This window comes from Pleurodeles waltl, chromosome 1_2 (genome assembly GCF_031143425.1).
Source record: "Pleurodeles waltl isolate 20211129_DDA chromosome 1_2, aPleWal1.hap1.20221129, whole genome shotgun sequence".
NCBI classification, from domain to species: Eukaryota; Metazoa; Chordata; class Amphibia; order Caudata; family Salamandridae; genus Pleurodeles; species Pleurodeles waltl.
In genome coordinates, this window is record NC_090437.1 from 949,623,804 (window position 1) to 949,647,259 (window position 23,456).

General features: G+C 46.1%; 1 protein-coding gene across 5 annotated transcripts in view; it reads left to right on the plus strand.

Annotated features, from left to right (window-relative positions):
- The window catches only part of SGCZ (sarcoglycan zeta), a 4,310,842-nt gene that overhangs the window by 3,573,833 nt on the left and 713,553 nt on the right, over positions 1-23,456 (plus strand). For all 5 annotated transcript variants that reach the window (XM_069200738.1, XM_069200719.1, XM_069200747.1 and 2 more), the window contains one exon: positions 18,446-18,568. In XM_069200738.1, the coding sequence (XP_069056839.1) occupies positions 18,446-18,568 (123 nt within the window). The remainder of the gene's footprint in view (positions 1-18,445; positions 18,569-23,456) is intronic.

Sequence of the window (23,456 nt, forward strand, 5' to 3'; positions counted from 1 at the left end):
CAGCGGTGCTTGAGTTGCCAGTGTCTGACCTGTTCAGCGGTGCTTTCCATGGCGGTCTTTGTCCTGTTCAGCGGTCCTTGGCCTGTTCAGCGGTGCTTGCCAGGGTGGTCCTTCATTGCCCAGCAGGGCTGTGGCTGGCGGTCCTTCATGGGTCAGCTGGGCTGTGGCTTGCGGGCCCTCCTGGCCAGCTGGTCTGTGGCTGGCGGTGGCCTCCTGGCCAGTGACGATGGGACTGCCCTCCTGGGCAGTGACTCTGGCGGTGGCCTCCTGGCCAGTGACGATGGGGCTGCCCTCCTGGGCAGTGACTCTGGCGGTGGCCTCCTGGCCAGCGACGATGGGGCTGTCCTCCTGGGCAGTGACTCTGGCAGTGGGCTCCTGGCCAGTGACGATGGGGCTGCCCTCCTGGGCAGTGACTCTGGTGGTGGCCTCCTGGCCAGTGACTATGGGGCTGGCGGTGGCCTCCTGGGCAGCGCGGATGATGGCGGTCTTCTCTGCCGTTCTGCTCCTCCCAGACTTTGGAGATTTCTTCTGGCCCTCCCCCACCTAGGGAGGTGTCACTGCTGAGTCGACACTCCCCCCGGGACCCTTGTGAGTGGCTTTGCTGGCTGGAGTTTTCCCCCTCTCCCGCCGGGCACTGTCCAACTTCTGGTGCTTCACAGGGGGGGACTGGCTGGGCTCTGGCTCTGTGCCACACTGGCTGGCCTGGTGGCCGGTGCACTCCACATACCTGTAACAACAGGCACCACTGGTCCTGGAGATTTCGTGGCTGAGGTGCTAGTACAGGACCTATGAGTTGGAGGGGGGGGTGGTGGGAAATAGGTTAAGGGGGGAAGAGGAAAAGTTGTTTGGACACACTGGGACGGGTAGCTGGAGGGGGTTTGGGAGTGGAGGAAGAGGTGGTGGTTGTGTAACTTTTGTGGATTTGGGTGCAGGTGCATGGGCTGGAGGCTGTCGTGAGGTGGATGGCTGTTGGGTGGGTGTGTGCCTGCATTTGTGTATCTTCGGAGGGGGCGTCGCAGACACACTGGGAGAGGACACAGGGGACATGGAAATGGTAGTGGGGGTGGTGACTGCACGTGAGCGGGGTGTGGTGGTGGGTGTGCTGGTGCGGGACATAGTGGCTGTAGTGGTAGTGCATGCAGGTGTGAGTGTAGACGAGACTGGGAGGGAGGAGGGAGACGAGGAGGAGGGGGACAGAGTGGAGGCAGTGGATGTTGGTGTGTCTGTATGTGTGTGGTGCTTGCGTGAGTGCCTGTGGGATGTGTGGTGCTTATGTTTGCCTGAGCTTACCTTGTGTGGTGAGGTGTGTGCAGGCTGGTCTGATGGTGTGCTTGGGATAGGCTGGGGTTCAGGGGATTGGGTCTGGGGGGAGAAAGTTGGAGGGGGGAGGCTAAACACAGGCACAATAGCTGCCATCAGTGCTGAGGCCAGAGTTTGCAGGGTTCGATGAAGGGCAGCCTGACCAGAATGAATGCCCTCCAGGAATGCATTTGTGTGTTGCAATTCCCTTTCTACACCCTGGATGGCATTCAAAATGGTAGACTGCCCAACAGTGAGTGACCTGAGGAGGTCAATGGCCTCCTCACTGAGGGCAGCAGAGGTGGCAGGGGCAGGGGCTGAGGTGCCTGGGGCGAAGGTGATGCCCACCCTCCTGGGTGAGTGGGCACGGGGCGAAGGCTGAGGGGCTGCTGGGAGGGCGGTGCTGGTAGGGAGGGGTGGTGGCTGTACCTCTAGAAGTGGGGGGCACAGATTTTGCTCCCATCGGAGTATGAGTCCGTGTCGCTGGTTGCAGATCCTGTGACCGCCGTGGTGCTCCCCTAGCCCTCCGTCCCACTGGTGTATTCTGAGTCCATGGTGTGGCCCTCCATGGCCATGTGGGATGCAGCTCCCTCGTGCTCCGGTGCCACTGTACCTCCGCTTGATGATGCTGATGCACACAAGAACAGGGAGACCACAAAAAGGGGGGGGGCGACAGAAGAAGGACAGGCTGAGTGCATGGCTTACCGCTACCGTTGGCGGACAATACAGACACAGCAGCCCCCTGCACTACGTCGCGCTGTTGGGCTCTACAGATGCAATTCCTGGGAAATGGCCTACAAGGCTATGGACGACATCCGCACACATAGATGACACATGGGCATGAATAACTGTACTTGGCACTCTACAGAGGTGGGGTGGGGTGCCACATGGCCTGCATTACAGAGGGGCCTAGCCTACGGAACTCGCCCTTGCCTAGGGAAACCCACAGCCCTCCTCCCCCACCCAGACACCTTCACTGCACGCAAAGTCCGCTGAATTATGTTGTACTCACCCCCTTGTGTCTGCTGTGATGCCCTCAAGCGCCCATCCAACTCAGGGTAGGCCACCGCCAGGATCCGGAACATCAGGGGGGTCATGTTTCGACGGGCACCCCTCCCACGTTGGGAGGCCATCCCCAGCTGAACCTCCGCCGTCTTCTTGCTCCAGCAGTGAATGTCCTCCCATCTTTTCTGGCAGTGGGTGCTCCGTCTGTGGTGGACCCCCAGGGTCCGGACGTCCTTGGCGATGGCAAGCCAAATATCCTTCTTCTGGTGGGCGCTGACCTACATGACATGTACAGGGGAAGAAGAGTAGTCATTAACAACTGCACCGTCTAAGTGACTGGCCCACATCCCTACCCTTGCCATGTGGCACATGCATTCATAGTCCTTCATGCACGCAGAACTGTGCCCCCTTCATTCTTACAACCAGCCCTCTCCACACAGGCATAGCCCATACAACGTGGTCCCTGTGTACTTACCTGTTGGTCTGGAGGACCGTAGAGTAGCGTGTACTGGGGGAGGACCCCGTCGACGAGCTTCTCCAACTCCTGTGCAGTGAAGGCAGGGGCCCTTTCCCCAGACGCACGAGCCATTGTCTCTTCCAGACCAAGATCACAGCAGCACTTGCAATGTAGGTCCTCTCCTGTCGAAGATCAGGTATCGAGTAATTAAACAACTAGAAAATGGAGGTCACGTCCGCGGCGGTGCGTAACATCACCGCCGGCGTACATCGTCATTGGCTCCTGGGACCCATAGGGTTCAATGTTAACCAATGCAGCATTGCGCTGCGGTCTTCGACCGCCTACCGCAATGGTGTACAACGCCAGCGCAGTTACCTCACATCCCATTGTCCCTGTTTAGAGGTCAGACAGCTGCCATTTCTGGGGCCCACATGGCCTAATTACCAACTGCGTCACACATACCTAGGCCTAGTCTCACAACACAAATACAGGCCAGATATTGTGTATGAATGGTGTTCTGTGTAGACTGTGGGTACATACCTTTGAGTTGTTTGACTCTGTGGTCGCTGTTGTCCTTCCTAGGCACCGTCCGCTGGGACATGTGAGGAGATTGTGGAATCCTCCGGTGTACCGACCGCGGGTGGACCTGTTGAAAATGGAGGAAAGAAGTTTGATCATCACCTACAGGTTTGACTGTGCCACAATCCAGGAACTGTGTGCCCTGTTGAAGCCTGACCTGATGGCAGCAATCTGCCATCCCACAGGAATCCCCCCTCAAGTGCAGGTGCTATCAGTGCTCCATTTCCTGGCAAGTGGGTCATTTCAAACCACAGTGGCCATGGCATCAGGGATGTCCCAGCCTATCTTTTCCAACGTGTTGTCCAGAGTGTTGTCTGCCCTTCTGAAACACATGCGGAGCTACATCGTTTTCCCTCAGGTGGAGGACTTGCCTACAGTTAAAGGTGACTTCTATGCCCTTGGACATATCCCCAACATCATAGGTGCCATTGATGGGACCCATGTAGCTCTGGTCCCCCCCACAGGAGTGAACAGGTGTACAGGAACCAGAAGAGTTATCAATCCATGAATGTACAGATGGTGTGTTTGGCAGACCAGTACATCTCCCAGGTAAATGCTATGTTCCCTGGCTCTGTGCATGATGCCTACATCCTGCGGAATAGCAGCATCCCTTATGTGATGGGTCAACTCCAGAGGCACCGGGTGTGGCTATTAAGGGACTCTGGTTACCCCAACCTGTCATGGCTACTGATCCCAGTGAGGAATCCCAGGACCAGGGCAGAGGAACGCTACAATGAGGCCCATGGGCAGACTAGGAGGGTGATCGAACGCACCTTCGGCCTCCTGAAGGCCAGGTTCAGGTGCCTCCATATGACAGGTGGTTCCCTATTCTACTCACCAAATAAGGTGTGCCAGATCATCGTGGCCTGCTGTATGATTCACAACTTGGCTTTGCAACGTCAGGTGCCTTTTCTGCAGGAGGATGGTCCAGATGGCGGTGTTGTGGCAGCTGTGGAGCCTGTGGAAAGTGATGAGGAGGAAGCAGAGGAAGAAGACATTGACAACAGGGACTCAGTTATCCAACAATATTTCCAGTGGCACACAGGTGAGAAAACATTCCTGCCTACTACAAGTACATTCACACTTCTACCTCTATCCTGTCTGTCGATTTCAACCAGTATATGGTCACTGAGTTGTACATTTCCCTTACGGTTTCACAGGTGTGGTTTCCAACGTGTGTCATCTGCTTAGATTCCTCATGGACTTGAGATGTGTGACATAGGTATGTTGACATTACATTTGAAACAGCATTTTGTCACTGTCATTGCTAATACACATTTTCAATATCACAGACTGACTCCAGGTTGTTTTGTGCTTCAAGGGTGTTTATTGAAGTGCTCAATATTGGAGGGGGGTTGTAAAATGGTGAGGGGTGATGGTGGAGGAATGTCCATGGCAGAGTCCAGTCTATTAGTCTCACAGGTGCATTGCCCATATGGGCATAGGAAATGGAGCTGGGACAGTTCCAATAAGGACAGGGTTACAAAGTGGGACAGTGGTTTGACAATCAGGGTGGTCTCATTTCTTGGCGGGGTCTTGGCATCGTGCTCTGTCTTGTTCCTGGATCTCAGGGACCGCTTGCGGGGTGGTTCTCCGTCTGCAGGGGGTGGGGTGCTGGTGTGGTGGTCCTGTGGCGGTGCCTCCTGTCCACTAACGCCGGCGGAGGTGGTGGGCAGTTCATCGTCCATGCTAGTGTCATTGGCCCCTTGGAGTGCCACAGTGTCCCTCCTGGTGTTAAGTATTTCCTTCAGCACCCCTACGATGGTGCCCAGGGCGGAGCTGATGGTTCTGAGTTCCTCCCTGAACCCCAAATACTGTTCCTCCTGCATGCGTTGGGTCTCCTGAAACTTGGCCAGGACCGTTGCCATCGGCTCCTGGGAGTAGTGGTATGCACCCATGATGGAGGAGAGGGCCTCGTGGAGAGTGGGTTCCCTTGGCCTGTCCGCCCCCTGTCGCACAGTAGCCCTCCCAGTCCCCCTGTGTTCCTGTGCCTCCATCCCCTGGACCGTGTGCCCACTGCCACTGCCCACAGGTCCCTGTTGTTGTTGGGGTGGTGCGTTATCCTGGGTTCCCTGTAGTGGTGGACCCACGTGTCCTGGGGACGGAGGTATGGGCCCGCTGGGTGGGTGCTGTGCTGGTGTTACCACAGGGTGGAAGGTCTGTGGTGGGCTGTGCCTGTGTGAGGGGAACCGACTGTCCTCAGGCCCACGATGGTCCGGGCTGGTCATCTAGTTCCAGTTGGACAGAGCTGCTGTCATCACTGTGGGCCTCTTCTGTGGGTGGGGTGGAGATGTCTGGACCCTCCTGTCTGGTGACGCTGGGTAGGGGACCTGCAAGGGTGTAAAAACATTATTATTGCATCTGTGTGTGTCATGGTGTGCAATGGGTGGGTGACCGTGAACCCCAGTGCTAGCATTCCTGTGTGGGGGCTTGTGTGATGATGGTTGAGGGGGTGTTATGGGTATGTGCAGTGGGCATGCTTTAGTGATGGGTGTCCATGCTTTGTTGCTGCATGCTTGGCTTGGTGTTGGGATGTGTGGTTTGTGTTATTAGTACATTTGTGAGGATTTGGAGTGATAGGGGAGGGGGTGAGGGTGGGGTCTGTGATAGCATGCAGGTAGGGTGGGGGATATAATAGTTAAAGGTTTGACTTACCAGAGTCCATTCCTCCACCGACTCTTGCGAGGCCCTCCGGATGCAGAATCGCCAAGACCTGCTCCTCCCATGTTGTTAGTTGTGGGTGAGGAGGTGGGGGTCCGCCGCCAGTCCGCTGAACCGCGATGTGGTGTCTTGAGACCACGGAACGCACCTTCCCCCGTAGGTCGTTCCACCTCTTCCTGATGTCGTCCCTATTTCTTGGGTGCTGTCCCACTGCGTTGACCCTGTCGACTATTCTTCGCCATAGCTCCATCTTCCTTGCGATTGAGGTGTGCTGCACCTGGGATCCAAATAGCTGTGGCTCTACCCGGACGATTTCCTCCACCATGACCCTGAGCTCCTCCTCTGAGAACCTGGGGTGTCTTTGCCGTGCCATGGGGTGGTGTAGGTGATATGTAGTGGTGTGTTGTGTGGGGTGCGTGGAAGTTGTGTGGGTGATGGTGTTGAGTGCCTGTGGCTTCTAGTTTGTGGATGGTGGTGTCTGTCTCTGGCCTTCTTTTGGAAAAAAATTGGTCGTGGGGGTTTGTGGGTGATGTGGGTGTGTGTTTTATATTGTATTGGGTGTGTGGGAGTGGTGTGTGTATGTGTATCAGGTGTGTGTATTTCGAATTGTCCAATGTGGCGGTGTTTTGTATGTGTGGGTGTATTTTGAGCGCGGCGGTGTGTACCGCCAATGGAATACCGCGGTTGAAAGACCGCCGCGTGGATTCGTGGGTCGTGATAGCATGGGCGGATTTCTGTTGGCGTGACGGTGGAGGTTTTGTTTTCGCCAGTTTTTCACTGACTTTGGTGTGGCGGACTCGTGTGGGTGTCTGAATTTTGTCAGATTTCGAGATGTGGGTCGTAATAGCTGTGGCGGATTTCCGCAGTGGTGTGTTGGCGGTCTTCTGCGCGGCAGTTAGCGGCTTTTACCGCCAATGTTGTAATGACCCCCTATGTCTTTGGCCTCGTTCCTCTGCATGGTCAGGAAACTACTTGATGACTTGCAATATCCTTGTAATAAATCAGCAGGGGTTACTTTATCCCATTTTCTAAGATCCCTTTGGAAATTCTTGCAGATGCTACCATTCTCTACAAGAAGGGTAATGGTGCAGAGTCTAATGAACTCTCTCCTTGATGACAGCAACTCTCTATATCTTGGGACCCCGAAATATGTGATTAATAGGCTCCAAGTGCTGCAAAATGCTGCTGCAAGAATCCTTCAAAACTCACCAAAGCATCAGACAGCTAGACCAGCACTTTTAGATCTGCAATAGCTACCAGTTAAAAATATATATTTTAATGCCCTTTATATTGCACCGTGTGCCATCCATGGAAAAGGCCCACATATCATTCAGTCCCTTTTCACTCCCTATGCTCCAGGAAGGGCCCTTCGATCCAGTAATCAGGGACTCATGGTGGTGCCCAAGGTGAAAAGAGCAAGGAGCGGAGGCTGCTCGTTCACATACCTTGCTCCTAGAATCTGGAACACTTTTCCAGCATCTCTCAGAAGCCAGCAGTCAGAATCTTGCTTGAGGAAACTGCTACAAACCCACCTGTTCTAATACCTTGAGGAACCGGTTCATCAACAAAGTAGTGGAGGGATTGTTTGGCAACTAGCACTGGGAGGCCAGCTTGGGTAGCCATGAGCTATACAAATATAATGGAATTGAATTGAAATATAAATTGACACAGTTAATAATGTATTACTTGCAATTAGCAATCCAATATTGAATGTTATTCTGTATTTCTTCTGTAAAATAATAAGATACACTTGTGAAGAGATAGCACCAATGTAATTTGTTTAGACCTCATCTGGCAAATCCCCCTAAATACTTTAGTATAATCACTGGGCAGGATCTTCCACTAGTCGTATGGACAATTGGTTGTAAACTGGAAGACTATTGAAGGGAGCTAGCATTAGCAACACATTTCAGTTACTGTGAAACCAATTTTGGTTTACAAGAAAGACGGAGAGGATGATGCCCAAACCGTGAAGGTTTTATTTAAAGGTTTTTGTAAAAACACAAATCAATATTTAGTAAGTCAATTTATCGAAAAATCACGTACATCTACAGTATATAATTATGAAATTCAAATTTGTATTTTATAAAGAATAATACGCAAAACATGACAAGATAGGGAACTCGGAACAAGAGATAAATTGGTTCCATATAGGAATTTCCCTATTCTAAATAAAGCATCGAAAGTGACAGGGGCATTTTCTAAGTGGAAGTTGTCAGGTCAAATGAGCCAAATTAAGTTTCAAGGGGAAAGGCACAGGTGTCCAAGAACAAAGTTCAATGCCATGGGCAGGGAAAATCAGCAAAGTTTATGAAATATCTTCTCCCCACCAAACGAAGACACGGTCTTCTAAACTATTCTAAGGAATACACAATTAATACACAAAAGTGGATACTGGGAGCTTCTTCAAACCAACTTCTGAACGGTTTAATCCGGATTCAGTGTTCTCTGGGAGCAGGTAGACTCCCCACGTACCAAGTGTTAAATAAAGAAGTGTAGAGCTGCGCAGCCTTGAACTCAGCAACAGTCCAGTCTGCCTGGCACAGGCGGCTCTCTCACATCCCCACGCCCTGTAAATCCACGAATTATAATGTCTAGTCTAATACTTCTCAATAGTAAATAAAAGACTATTCTAGCTAAGCAGGGCTTCTTGATAAGCTTCTGCAGAGGAAAGAAGTACATGAAACAGTGCAGGTAAAAATAAAACAGATAACGTGGCTTAGGCAGGCCTAGTCACTGTCATGCCAACATTAAGTGGGAAGAATGGCAACTAAACATAAACAGTTAACATGACCAAATACATTGATTACAGTTTTATTATACACGTGGCTTTCGTTATAGGTAATACAGGCACGCACTAACATTTTGATTAATACAGTGCACACATGCTACTATTATTATCACACAATGAAAATATTGATGAGTACATGTCTGGAGCACTAAACTATGTGGCTCTAGAACCTATGTGTTCTGATTCCATTGTTCTTTTTAGGGTCGAGGGCGCAAAGTTGTAATCTCTCTATGGGCCTGTAACCACGCCCCTGTCATGCCCATCAGTTTGGTTGGTTTGTGGGCTAGTCTTTTGCAATTCGCTTCATTTCATTTGTGAAAGGCATGCATACATCATGCCTTTTCCGATATTTAGCCCTCTTCGAGCTCACCAACTACTGAAAACACACGACGAAACATGTTCTCTGTATGCTTTCTGGACTACTTTTTTTCTTTATTTTGTAGGCAGCGCAATCTTGCTGGGCAATAGTCGTGCGCTTTGCATGACATCGACCCTGTTACAAGGCTAATGGCACTTTTGCCCGTTACATGGATAATTGCACTTTTGACGGTTACATGGATAATTGCACTTTTGACAATAGGTTTTACTGCAAGCTAACTTCTGTTTCCTTTTTTGTGTCTCCATCATGGTTCATTAGGGCTGTGTGCTTGCTTATGTGAAATTGTTTTACTTTTCAGTTTATGTGGCAAAAAAAGTCCGGTTAGGAGTTTCAAACGGGAACAGCTCGAACTCGAGCAAACGTGAGACCTGTTGCATTGCAAATGCTTGTTTTATATTCCAGACTCACTCATGCCTGCCTTTGTGAAATGCTCCCAAAACATCTAAAATGGGAATGTTCAGGAAATGCTCATATACAGTTGGTACGAATAGAAAGGACTGCCATGTTTGTATTTTTACTAATGGGAAGCTGGACTTTTTGGGATTGATTCACAAAGAGTACCCATGTATGGCTTCCTGTACTTATTCATGCTTTTCATCCCACATGAGTCTAGAAGAAAGGGGGGGGTAACAGAATGATTCTGCATTCTTTGTATTCTCGCTGTTTTTCAGTAAAAACGTTATATAAGGAAAAAACAATAGTCTGAACTTGACTTCTTCAGGTATCGCTCACCTGCACACTGTGGGCTGTACAGAACAATCCTAGTAGGGGGGTTAATTGCTTTTTTTTATACCTTTGACTTCAGCATTGCTTTGAGATGTAAATAACATATTAATATTGAGTTGAACTTCTGGGTTTTGTGGCTTTAAAGTTTTAATTGGTAAAGTCCACAGATTCTGTGGCTTTTGGAATTGAATTACGTCTTGTCTGCTCCACCATTCAAATGCATTTCAGTCTTGGATGTGGTTTGTCAAAGGAATTTTTTGTACATCGACTTCAAAGTCTAATCTAGGTATTAGGTTACTTGGTCATGGCCTTCCAGTATTTTCTTCAATTAAATTTGACTTTGGGTGACATGGTAGTGCACATGGAAGTCTACCCTGTGCTCTCCAACGATCTGGGCAAAGGAAATAAAGAAACATGGCGAGAGGAATAAACCTTGAGCCCCGACCCACCCAGGACATTTTATACACAGATATTTTGATGGTATCAATTCTAATTTGTTGATTAGGGTTGAGGGTGGAGGGTCAGAGCCAATCCAATGCTCCTCAGGAGCATATCCAGTCATACTGTGTAGTCACCTGTATCCTAGGCAGCTGAGAGGACGAACAGTATAGGTTCCTACGGGACTGGGGTTGTTATCACTCTTTCATTGTATTCTCAATCATAATAGTTTGCTTCCTTTGAGCAAAGGTTTTATACTAAATAAAGATTATTAATCGTATCTATATTTAATGCAAGTGCAAAGAACTCATGATTTGTTTGAATTTTGGATTCTTTTGTACCTTTATAAATAACATTACCATTTCATATATATTTCGACGGTGGCCGTTGGTGTAGCATCTCGGCCTGGAGTTTACCTTCTAGTTAGCGACAATACAATTTATGTAAAAATTGTTCTAGTATTGAAGTTCCATTATTCTGTAATAAAGGTGAAGCTGACTACTTTTAAATCCTAATCCAATATGTATTAAGACATTTTTCTCATTTAAACCCCTTTCAGGAATAATCCGCATGTAGGCTGTTGCCCTTGAAAACATTAACAAGGCCTGTTTCTGTCACCTTCCCTGCTGGACCCCTCCTTCATTTTATATCTCATGATTACTAAATAAATTAAATCTTGCCCTTCAGCCTGTGTTTACTGTGTACACAATCCTCTAATACCAGGCTTCTTCTTTTTTTGGGGACAGGGGTAACACAACAACCAGTAAATACTAATACTGCAGGGTGTGGTATTAAATGAGTGCAGTATTACCACTCAATTCTAAATTCAACGTCTGAATTAGGATTACAGTTTCCATTAGAATGAACTACACCTTCTGGAGAGCAGGCAGGAGTGGTTAATGAGAGTAGTGATGCGAAAAATACAACTTTTTGGATATTCTAGATCCTTACATGGACATTTTAGCCTCTGTATTTTCCAAGACCAAGATGGAGACAAATCTCTCACTTTGATTCAGACTGGAAGAGGAGGTTGAAATAATTCCCATGTGTCCTTGATTACCTCGCTATTATATTTAATTTTTGGTATATGATTTTAAACCAACTGAGGACACAGCTCTGATTGCTAAAATAGGTACAGTAACCAAACCCTTTTCAAATTGGTAGGCATTGGTCCTCCATATAAGGGGGAATCCCAAAGATTCCTTTAAGTCTATTGCACATTTTTCTGCTCAATTTGGAATAGGTGCTAGCTTATTTCAGGGCAAGTTTATCCACAGTGTATCCAATCACTTTGCTTCATTTACAGATGTTTCTGCCTAAAACGTACACCAACTCCATAAGCTTCTAAGTCCCTCTGCATACTTCTCAGCAGCAACAGCTCTTGCTACTCAGCCTAACTTCACTAATTGGAACATCACAGACAATTCTCAAAATTCTGTTAGCTAACTGTGCTTTCTGGTGGCCAAGTGAGGAGTTTTTTAAGTGCCAATGTATTTGTATGCAAATATTAATAGTCTAGCCTAGTATAGTATATTTAGGGCTCCATGGACATTGGAGCACCCACAAATCCTTTGTTAAGTTATTTAAAAGCAGATGCAGATGCATCAACTCTTGTTCCTTACCCTGGGCTGTTTTCAACACTTTTTCTATCTCTGGCTTCCACCAAACCCTCCTCGATAAATAGTCTCAGCAAGATTCGCTGCAGTACCCCACTTCAACAGAATGCTTGTTAGAAATGTGCTCTCTAGTTGGCAGAGGTATGCACCCTGTCCAGGTAGGGACCACAATCCTAGTCAAGGTAAGTCAGATATACCCTGGCATAGAGCAGGCACGCTTAACGTAAGAGGCAACTTGTAAAGTATGTGCGCAACACACACAGTAATACAATGAAAGGGACTCCACACAAGTTTAGAAAAATAGATCATATTTATCTGAGTAAAACAAGACTAAAATTTATTTGATACAAATTTCTGGATTGTATTGTGTCACACAGTTTTGCCTGAGTCTTATCACTGGTTAATAAAATATGCTGTGTTGAATATTTGGCAGCCATCATATGTGATGACAAATTCTCATATATATAATTGTTGACCCTGAAACAAAACAATTGTTTCTTCTCTTTCATACCAGCTTGGCTGGAAGGTGTATACTCTTTGTTTCTGTCTTAAGTGTATGTCCCTTTTGTTTTATTTTTTCCATGATTCCTTTATCATTAAATTATTGTATTTTGTTATTACACACAGAACTCATTGTATTGTTAACTACATTTTGCTGAAAGAGGACCCCTGATCCTTGTAATATTCTTAGACCACTGGCCCATTTATACCTTTGTGCTTCCCTTGTTGCATGGACACTTTCTAAAAGTGGCATTTCCAAAATAGTAATAATAAATCAATTTTCACTAGTAAAGAGGATTTATCATTACCATTCCAATAATATGAAACATAATGTAGCTACTCCTTTCTGATCAGGAATTACAGCTTAAAAGTATTTTAAAGAATTCCCAATGCTGGCCTATGAGAGGAGTAGGTCTCATAGTAATGAAAAATAACTTTGGATTTGTTTTCATTACCAGGACATGTAAAACTTAAAAGTGCATGCCCTGCTTTTTACTTACATAGCACCCTGCCCTATGGGCTTCATAGGACCTACCTTAGTGGTGACCTGTATTTAATAAAAGGGTAGATTAACGCTTGGCAAGAGATTTTAAATGCCAAATCGAAGTGGCAGTAAAACTGCAAACACAGGCTTTGCAATGGCAGGCCTGCAACGTACCTACAGAGCTACTGGACTGGGTTGCACAGTCAGTGCTGCAGGCTCACTAGTAACATTTAGTTTACAGGCCCTGAGTATATGGTATACCACTTTACATGGGACCTAAAAATAAATAAAATATGCCAAATGTGGATACACCAATCTTACCATGTTTAGAGGAGAAGCACATGCACTTTAGCAGTGGTTAACTGTGGTGAAGTACTCAGAAGCCAAAAAAAAAGATACAGCAAAAAGCGGTGGTGAAAAGCAAAACATCTGGGGTAAGACCACCCTAAGGATGCCAGGGCTAACAATGTTTCATTACCAGGAGGTGGTGAGAGATGATCTTCTGTTTTCTGCCATATAAAGGGTAGATCTCGTCCATGGTGACCCTCGTAGAACATCCTCTGAGCATTCTGCCAGCAGGGGCCCTGTTTTATTTTTAATCATTTTAATCATCTACCAGAAATTTCCAGTTGCAGTCATGACTAAAGAATATGGGTCAGAGAACCTATACTACCACAACCTCTCCTCATATCTCACGTCTGTGTTAGCTCTATTCATAATTCCTTGTTATTGGTCAGTTCAGGTGTAATAGCGAGTTCTTGCTCCCATCCTCCCTGAAATAGTTTTTTTTTCACCTACGCCAATCTTGTTCAGATACTGGTACAGCCAGAAAACTTCATGTCTCTAGTTATCATTGTTGAGAAGCAACTTTTCCAAAGAGAGTTATGTTCCTCTCTCGTTCATTTACCTCCAGCCCATCTTAAGCTGGTCAAAGGGATTTCTTTGATCCCCCCTCAAACTCATCCTTCGGTGTTTTGCAACTCGCCTCCCTCCTCCTAATCAAGTCCAGTGGGTCTCGTCCCAGGGAAATTTCTATAAATAACACCATAGGGGTGTCAAAGGAGAGAGATAAGTACTCAAGACCCCCAGCACCAGTATTCTATCCCAGAATCTTAGAGCCACTACCTCATTATTTTCAAATTATTTATACTGCAATATCCCATTTGGTATGTTTAATATTATCTACTGGCAGTTGCCAGTAGGAAGTCATAGTTAGGACCTAGGACCTGATTTAGAGTTTGGCAGACGGATATACACAGTCTCCATAACTTAATATGGGATCATAACACGGTGATTGGGTATCCGTCACATTTGTGATGGAATAAACCCCTCCCGCAGACTCTAAATCAGGCCTCTCGGTTCCATAGGAGAAGTGTTTTTTGTTTTGCCGATAATTTTGGGGCAGAGAAAAAGGGGGGCATTTTCCCCATGCATTTTCCCATGTGGATTCTGAACACAACTATAGCTTAAACCTCTAAATAGAATTACACCAAATTTGGCAGAAAGCTAGCTTTTGGTCCAGAAAGCGTGCTTTTTGTGATTTGGTATAAATTCATTCAGTAGTTTTAGAAATAAAAAAGAAATATAGAAATCAAGGGATGCATAGCTCCGTGGATCCCAGAGGTCTTGTGCTGAGATCTCATTGGATGCCAACACTTCAACCAGGAAGTGTTGGCAGGTGTTGTTGGACACAGCTTCAGCCTAGTTCCAAAAGAAAATGTAAATAAAAGAAAAGGGGGCAGGGTAGGAATAAGCTAGCCTTGGTGCTGTGGTCCCCGTGTGACCCCCCCCCCAGGGCAAAAAAGCATTTTGAAAACATTTTCAGTAAAATCCGTAGAGGGAATAACTGTCTCTAAGCAAAAGGAAACAGCTACCTCCCAAGGGTGGGCAACTTGGAAGATAGAAGGAGCCAGCCCTTGGGGATTGCAGTCCCCATGGACATATATGGCTCCAGGAGGGGGTCAGAGTGGCCTCCCTCCTTTGATGTTAATGAGCCAGCTCCAGGAGCCATATAGCCATATATGGCCCAGGAGGGGATCACTCAGTCTCACCCTCCTTCTGCTTTAAAAGGTCAATTGACCCTGGGGAGGTGATTGTCGCCAGGACATGGGGGGGCCCACAGGGGCTCACAATCATTTTCTATCATTGCCCCAAAGAAGTGGTGGTTGCTGGAGGTCCACACAGCCCCATACATCATTTTATTCAATGTGCCCCAGGGAGGGGGCAGTACCCGGGGTTGGGGGCTCCGCACGGCCCTCCCATATCACTTTTTGTAATTATTGCCCCAGGGAGGTGGCAACCTCCAGAGCTCTAGGGGTCCATGCTGCTCCCTGCATCCTTCCTTGTTTTTTCCATGCGGAGGGAGAGGTCCCTGGGACCGGGTGGTCCATGCCTCCCCCAAACCACATTTTGTTTTTATTGCACAAGGTGGTGGTCCCTGGGGCCTGGGGTCTGTGCGCCCTCCCCACATTTACTTTTCATGTAGCCCTGGGAGGTGGGGGTCCCTGGGGCTTTTCAAAGCCCTAGGAGGGTGGCCTCATGCGCCCCCTCTTTAATAATTATACAATGCCCCCAGGACATGGCCTACCCTGAGGCAATTTTAAAAGCAAGTGTGGGAGACCACTCTTGCCGTTTTTTTTTTTTAAATTCACAGCGACATTCACAAATATTCACAAATTTTGCTGTGAATTTTAAAAGAAAAAGCTTTTTGCCCTGGCATGGTTCCTGGGGAACCCCTGCGCCAATGATAAGGGTTAGGGTAAACGTACTCTGCCCCCTTTTCTTTTTTTTACATTTGTTGTTGAGACTTGGCTGAAGTCGAGTCTCAAAATGTCTGCCAACACTTCCTAGTTCCTGGTTGAAATGTTGACAGCCAATCAGATATCTGCACAAGATCAGGAGGATCACTGCAGAACTTTCCATGCACAACAACATTTTTGGGCACACTTTTGTTTGAAAATATTTGTGAAGATTTGTCAAATTGTGCCAATGATATAGCCAAGCCAAAAAAAAAAAAAAACGCTTTTCCAATGGAAGCTAGGTCCTAACTATAATTACCTACTGGTGACTGCCAGTATGCACACACACATATATGTGTGTTAGACTTTTCATCCTTGGCGTGATCTCCCTTAACTTTTTGCCTCTGTTTCCCAGGTTGTTGATGTGTGCTGGACTCTGATTTAGCTGTTTTTGTTACTCTGGGCACTTTACCACTGCTAACCAGTGCTAAAGTGCAAGTGCTCCTTTACAAAATGTGTATGTAATTGGTTTATCCATGATTGGCATATTTGATTTATTAGTAAGTCCTTAGTACAGTGCACTAGTGGTGCCCTGGGCCTGTAAATCAAATGCTACTAGGGGGCCTGCAGCACTGGCTTTGCACCCACATAAGTAGCTCTGTAATCATGTCTCAGACCTGCCACTGCAGTGCCTATGTGTGCAGTTTTAACTGTAAATTCGACTTGGCAAGTGTACCCACTTGCCAGGCCTAAACCTTTCCTTTTCTTACATGTAAGGCACCCCTAAGGTAGGCCCAAGGTAGCCTCAAGGGCAGGGTGCAGTGTATGGTTGAGGTGGGACAAATAGTGATGTGTTTTATATGTCCTGACAGTGACATATTGCTAAATTCGTTTTTCACTGTTGCAAGGCCTGTCCCTCTCATAGGTTAACATGGGGGCTACCTTAAAATCTAAGTAAAGTGTAGATTCCCTTTGGGAGTGGATGGACATGTGGAGTTTGGGTTCTCTGAGCTCACAATTTAAAAATACATCTTTTAGTAAAGTTGATTTTAAGATTGTGTGTTTGAAAATGCCACTTTTAGAACATGAGTATTTTCTTGCTTATACCATTTCTGTGACTCTGCCTGTTTGTGGACTCCCTGTCTGGTTCAGTTTGACGGTTGGCCTGGTTGCACCTCACACTAGACAGTGACACAAAGGGAGCTGGGGCGTAGTCTGCATTTCCTGATGAGCCATCTGTGCTAGGAGAGAGGGGAGGAATGGTCACTCACACCTTAAAGGGCTGTGCCTGCCCTCACACAATGCAGTCTCCAACCCCCTTGGTGAATGTCTGGGGCCTGGCCTGGGCAAGGCAGGATCTCACATTCAAGAAAGACTTTGCTTTTAAGTAGGCCTACTTCAAATGAGAAATTGGGTAGAAGAAGGGCACCCAAAACCACAGACTTTAGAACACTTCTGGAAATCAAGAGGAACCTCTGCCTGTAGAAGAGCTGCGGAAGAAGAGCTGCCCTGCCTGTGACTGTGCTTTGTGGAGCTATCCTGCAGTTGCTGCTTCTGCCGGGGTAAGAGGACAAAGACTGGACTTTGTGTGCTTTCCATCTTGTGAAGATCTCCAAGGGTTTGATTTAGAGCTTGCAGCCTGTTGTTTGAAGTCTCAGGGACAGCAAAGACTTTCCCCTGCCAGCACCTGGAGTCTCTGGAGAGACTCCTACTCTGCCCTGTGGTGCCCATCCAGTTCTTGGGACCCTGAAAGGAGAAGCTGGCAGCCTAAGAGGAAGAAATCCACGCGCAGAATGCAGTGCGTGGAAAAGATCGACGCGACTCCGATCTGTGGCTGGGAAATCGATGCGCCGCCAGCTTTGTGGGCCTGTAACGCAACAGAAGAATCGACGCACGGAGCTGGAGAAACGACGCACAGCATCGCTGATGGAGGCTGGGAGATCGCAACCCGCACTGTGTGGTTTTCGGATCATTGTGCGGCTGGATTTCTAACACAAGTACCGCTGGGTGTGTGAAAACAACGCAAGGCCTGCCGGACCCAAGAGTGCTGACCGGATCAACGCATCACTCTCCTGTGGAGAGAAGAAGCAACGCGCCCCAACCCGACGAAAGGAGAAACAACGGAAGGTCTTGCTCGTGAGTGAAATCGGCGCATCGCAAGCCCTTTTTGACGCACACTCACCCGTGAGGTGTTATTGTTTTTGGCGCACCCAAGGTACATTTTCACGCTCACAGTGTTAGTGTGTTTTTAAAACTACATGAAGACTCTTTTTGTTTTTTAATTGATAACTTGACTTGTGGATTGTGTTTTTTTTCTCGTTTTGGTCTTGTTATGTTTAGATAAATATTTCCTATTTTTCTAAACCTGTGTTGTGTCATTTTGTAGTGATTTCATTAAGTTACTGTGCGTGTTGGCAGAAATACTTTACACCTAGCACTCTGAAGTTAAGCCTACTGCTTGTGCCAAGCTACCAAGGGGGTAAGCAGGAGTTAGCTGAGGGTGATTCTCTTTTACCCTGACTAGAATGAGGGTCCTTGCTTGGACAGGGGGTAACATGACTTGCAACCAAAGACCCCATTTCTAACTATATATATATATATACATATATATATATACATATATATATGTATACTGACAAATTGCACAATGGCCTGCTACCAACATTCTCAAAACTGCTGGGTTCATATCTATGTCACCTAAGTTGACGTGTTAATAGTGTATTTTCGTAAAGTTACACAATTGTTATGTGTTTCTCTTTATATTTTTGTAGGAGCGGATTCCGTAGAAGCCCAGTGTAAAAGATTTGAAGTGCGGGAAAGTGAAAGTGGGAGGGTTTTATTTTCTGCGGACGAGGAAGAAATCACTATTGGTGCTGAGAAACTAAGAGTAACAGGTAACATGTCACTATAAAAGCAATATTTTTTATAGAAGGGAATGTGCTAAATGTTTATTCTATCCACTGATGATTGCTCCAGATAGGGAAATCTCAAGATGTTAACAACAAAATGGCCATCAATTGTAATGGCTTTCTCACAATTTCTGAACATTTAGCATAATTCTTTTTTAGACAAAGGCCTTAGTTCAACGTTCATTATTGAACGTCGATGATGTGTGCCATTGTAAAGGTTTAGTTGTATGTTATTGCAATGTGAAATAATTTTGGCACGTAAATTACTACCTAAAACGGTTATATTATCCCAGCTATAATTAATCCATGAAGGAGAATCACAAACAATTGCATTATTTACTTCTGATTTTATCGGTTGTTTTATATTTAGCAAAGTTTATCTGTGTCTGTTGGGCTAAAACGTGGACATTTTTACTCTGCTATGTTTAATTCATGCACTAACAGAGCGTCAAATAGTTTATTTTTTCTGAAACTGTGGTCCCATCGTTCGTTAGTGGCCAGTACAATATCAGTCCAGAAATGAACAAAATGAACAGTCAACTGTAACTGTGATTTCCTCCAACAAAAAATCACTTAGATTTTTATAGCAACTGGGTTTAATTTAGATGAACAAGGAGGTTCATGTGGAAAAATCTCAAACCACGTTGGTATATGGTATCACTCTTGATAGAGGTCATTAATACTCAGGATGCAACTCTAAAGTATAATATATTATCATCATCTACATGAAGGTGGTGTAATTCTTTTTAATTGACAAAAGATGAGTTCGACCTCTGTGTAAAAGACGTTTTGAATTTCGATCGTCTCTTTTAACAATTGAAAACATTTAGAAAACAAAGCTTGTAGTTGTCTTGAATGTGAAAGAACAACGCGTCTGGGACCACACCTGCGTTGTTCACACAAGTGAAGGGACGCTTGCTTGAACAACCCAGGCCTTTTTCTCTGCCTTAACCACCCATGTGTTGAACAACGCACATGCATGGTTAAGGTAGAGAAAAAGGAAGATCCATCAGGAGAGGACGCAGTCAGGTAAGTGGGGCTGGGGCAGGGTTGGGGGTAGTTTTTAGGGGTGGGGGCGAGGGGTGAGGGGTTGGTTTGATTAGGTTATTAAAAAACAATTTAAGTGGCTGTGGTGGGGGGTCTATGCTATGATTTTAGGGTGGGGTGGGGGGTCAGTGTTATTTTGTTTTTAGGGGGGTGGAAGTGTCAGGTTTTTAGGGGCAGGGGGTCCGGGTAATTTTGTATTTAGGGCGGGTGTGGGTTGGATTTTTAGGGGAGGGGTAGGGGTCAGGGTAATTTTGTATTTGGGGATGTTGGGGTAATTATGTTTTTAGGGCGGGTAGGAGGCAGGTTTTAAGGGTTGGGGGTAGGTGTAATTTTATATTTAGGGCAGGTGGGGGGTTGGGTTTTTAGGGGCAGGGTGGGGGCTGGGGTAATTTTATATTTAGGGTGGGTGGGTGGTGGTTTATTGGGGTGGGGGTGGAGGTGTTTTGGTAATTTTGTATTTAGGGCGTGGGTCAGGTTTTTAAGGGTGGGGGTTAGGGTAATTTTGTATTTAGGGTGGGTGGGGGTTTGGGTTTTTAGGGGTGGGTGGGGGTTGAGCTCATTTTGTATTCAGGGCAGGTGGGGGCGTTGGGTTTTTGGGGTTGGGGGTGGGGAGTTGGGGTAATTTTGTTTTCAGGGCTGGTAGGGAGGTCTGGTTTTTAGGAGTAGAGGTGGGGGTTGGTGTAAATTTGTATTTAGGGTGGGTAGGTGGCGGGCTATTAATGGTGGGGGGCCAGGGTAATTTTGTATTTAGGGCGGGCGGGTTTTTAGGGGTCGGAGTTGAGGTCATTTTGTATTTAGGGTGGGGTCGGGTTTTTAGAGGCAGGGGTGGGGGTTTGGGTAATGTATTCAGGGCAGGCGGGCAGTCGGGTTCTTAGAGGCGGGGGTGGAGGGGTCAGGTTAAATTAGTTTTTAGGGGTTGGGTAGTTTTATTTTTGGGGGTGGGGTCACTTTTGGGACTCAGGATGGGTGGGGGTATCGGGGTAGTTTTGAAAGGTTGGGCGTCGGGGTACTTCTGTTTTTAGGAGCAGGGGTGGGGGGATTGGTGTCATTTTGTTTTTAGGGGTTGGGTTGTTTTATTTTTGGGGGTAGGGGTTGGTTTTAGGGCTCAGGGTGGGTGGGAGGGATCGGGTAGTTTTTAAGGGTGGGGGGTCGGAGTACTTCTGTTTTTAGGGTGGGGCGGTGGCATGCAACAACCACGCATGCCATTTCCACACATGCCTTTACTAGGTATGCCTCTAAAACAAAAAATCATTGTAAAGGCATGTGTGATAAAGGCATGCGTGGAAACAACGCGGTCGTTGTTCCGATCGTGTTGTTCAGGCATGTGTGATTTCCACATGGATGGTTCCATCAATCAACCGTCTTGAATATCATTTTACTTTCTCTTTATTTATTATTTTTATTGCAGATATTTTATTGACTTTGCGGTTACTACATCGGGTGCTTTTGCATAGACCATAGCTGTGGACAAAACTGTCACAATACTGGAATCTTGCATATCAGTTCAGGCTGCTAGTGTAGAAGAACACCTCCTAATTATGACATTCTTGCTCTCCCTAGATTATACATCTTCGTGGTGCATTCGTTGGGCCACTCCACCTCCATTGAGCATGATTAGCAGATCATACTATGTACGATCAATAATATGTTCTCTGAGGGCAGACCTTTGAAGGGGAGCAAATGGATACAATCAAAAACCTTTGTTGGATGCCAAAAATAGTCTAGAAAAAATAATCTCACCCTATTTACATCCAGCCAGAAGCTGTCCAGTTTGCCTTAGTGCAAAATTTGTTTTGCCACTCCAACAGAGAACTGACAATGAAGAGGGGTAAAAGGCTGTAGTGGCTACTTACCTTAGGGCACTTTCCATTGCATCTATATAGTTCTCAAACGGAGCCACAAAACTCTATAATGGTCTTCATCTGTTCAATATATTTGTCTACCTTGTGTAACAATATGTTACTTTCCTTTCTCCTTTTAATGCAATACACACTTATTTAACAAGCAAAACAGAGATTGCCAGAGTAAGCAGTTTGTTTGTATCCATGTATTCTTTTAACTATAACTCTCTCTTTCAGTTTACTTAGCAGGTTCAAGCTAATTCTTATCACAGTGATGCCAAAGGTGTTTATGTTCTGGTACTGTGAAAATAATTTTATTTTCTTATTCTTCAAGGCCATTTTTTACCAAATATTTTCTTCCAAGTTACAGGATATCAATTACATTGAGGATACAATCGAGATAACTGTAGCCAGCAAAATCCTCAGGATATGTTTATGCATAATACAACTCAAGAGCGATGTCATAGAGTAAAAACACTAATAATTATTTTGGTAGTAGCATCCCTGAGAATATTTATGTATATCACTGATCATAGTGGAAATTTATAGGGAAAGCAGAGTACCGTATTCTTGGAAAATGTGAACTTGAACTGAAACATTAGTAGCTCTACAGCAGTTAAGGGTCTTGTTAGACTTGAGATCCTTGGTATGGTATTCCCTAAACCTTTTGCCTTCACCCCTCCTGTTTTATGAATTCATTGTGTTGGCATTAGGACTCTGTGCACTTTACTGCTGTTTCTCAGTGCTGAAGTGCTTGTGTTCTCTACCTAAAACAAGATACATTTTGCCTATACCTGATTGAAACATTTCATTTATCTATAAGTCATTAATATATGGTTCTACATGCAGCTAGGGCATGCAAATGAAATGCAACTAGGAGGCCTGCAGCCTTCAGTGTGTCAACAACTAAAGTACCACTTTAAAAATGTCTCAGGTCTCTCATTTCAGCCTGTAGGGCAGTTTCAAATTGTCATTTTGACAGAGCAACAAAAAGCTTTTACCAGACCTAAAGCTTTCTTTTTAATACATCTGAGTTACCCCTCAGGTAGGCCCCAAAGGCCCATACGATGGGTTGATATTTTACAAACCCTAAAAAATGTTTTTTCTACTGTAAGGCCTACCTCTCCCACAGACTTATATGACCCATTATATTTAATAAATGCTAACTTTTGAGAGCAGGTAGAAATGTCATGTTAAGACTCAAATGAATTGCAGTCTTAAATCCTTTTTTATGGTAAAGTCAGAATTTAATTCACAATTCTGAAAATACCACTTTTGACAGTTTCTTGTCCTAGCAAATTGTGCCTTCTGCCAGTGTTCTGGTTCACATGACTGTGATTGACCCTACTGTAGTGCTTTGTGTATCCTTTCCAGACAGTGAGACAAAAGGGGTTAGATGTTGGCAGGATGGCTGGGGGAAGAGCTATTCCCTGTCTCACTTACTCTTCAAAAGGCTTGCCTCTTGCACACACAGAGGAACCTGACACTAGTCTTTTGTAATCCCAGACTTTTTGGACACTGGCAGGGAAAGGTACGAACCTTCCAGAGCCATTTGTTGGGGTATTATAGGGACTTCCCCCACTTCAAAGGCTGGCACCAGGTATTCATTTTGGGGCTCAGAACACTTCATCTGTACACTCCTGGACCTTTGGAAGACTTTAGATGGTCTGCCTTGATCCCAAGAACGCTGCCCTGCTTCTACAAGAGGACTGCCCATCTTCATGAAGGACTGCCTTGCTGCTTGGAGGAGAACTGGACCTCTCCTTGAACCCAGAACCACCAGAAGTAATTGCAAGGGCTCATTGGCTAGCTTCCTGTGTGAGCTAGAGGACCATAACAAGCTTCTGAGGTCTTGACCCCGCACCTGGCCTCTGCTGAAGTGAGTCTCAACCCCCCAAGGGCTGTCCCCCAGTTTCTAGACCTTTGGAAGCTGTGTTAGTGGTGCTAGTTCTGCCTAATCCTAAAACATAGGATTTCAGAACATT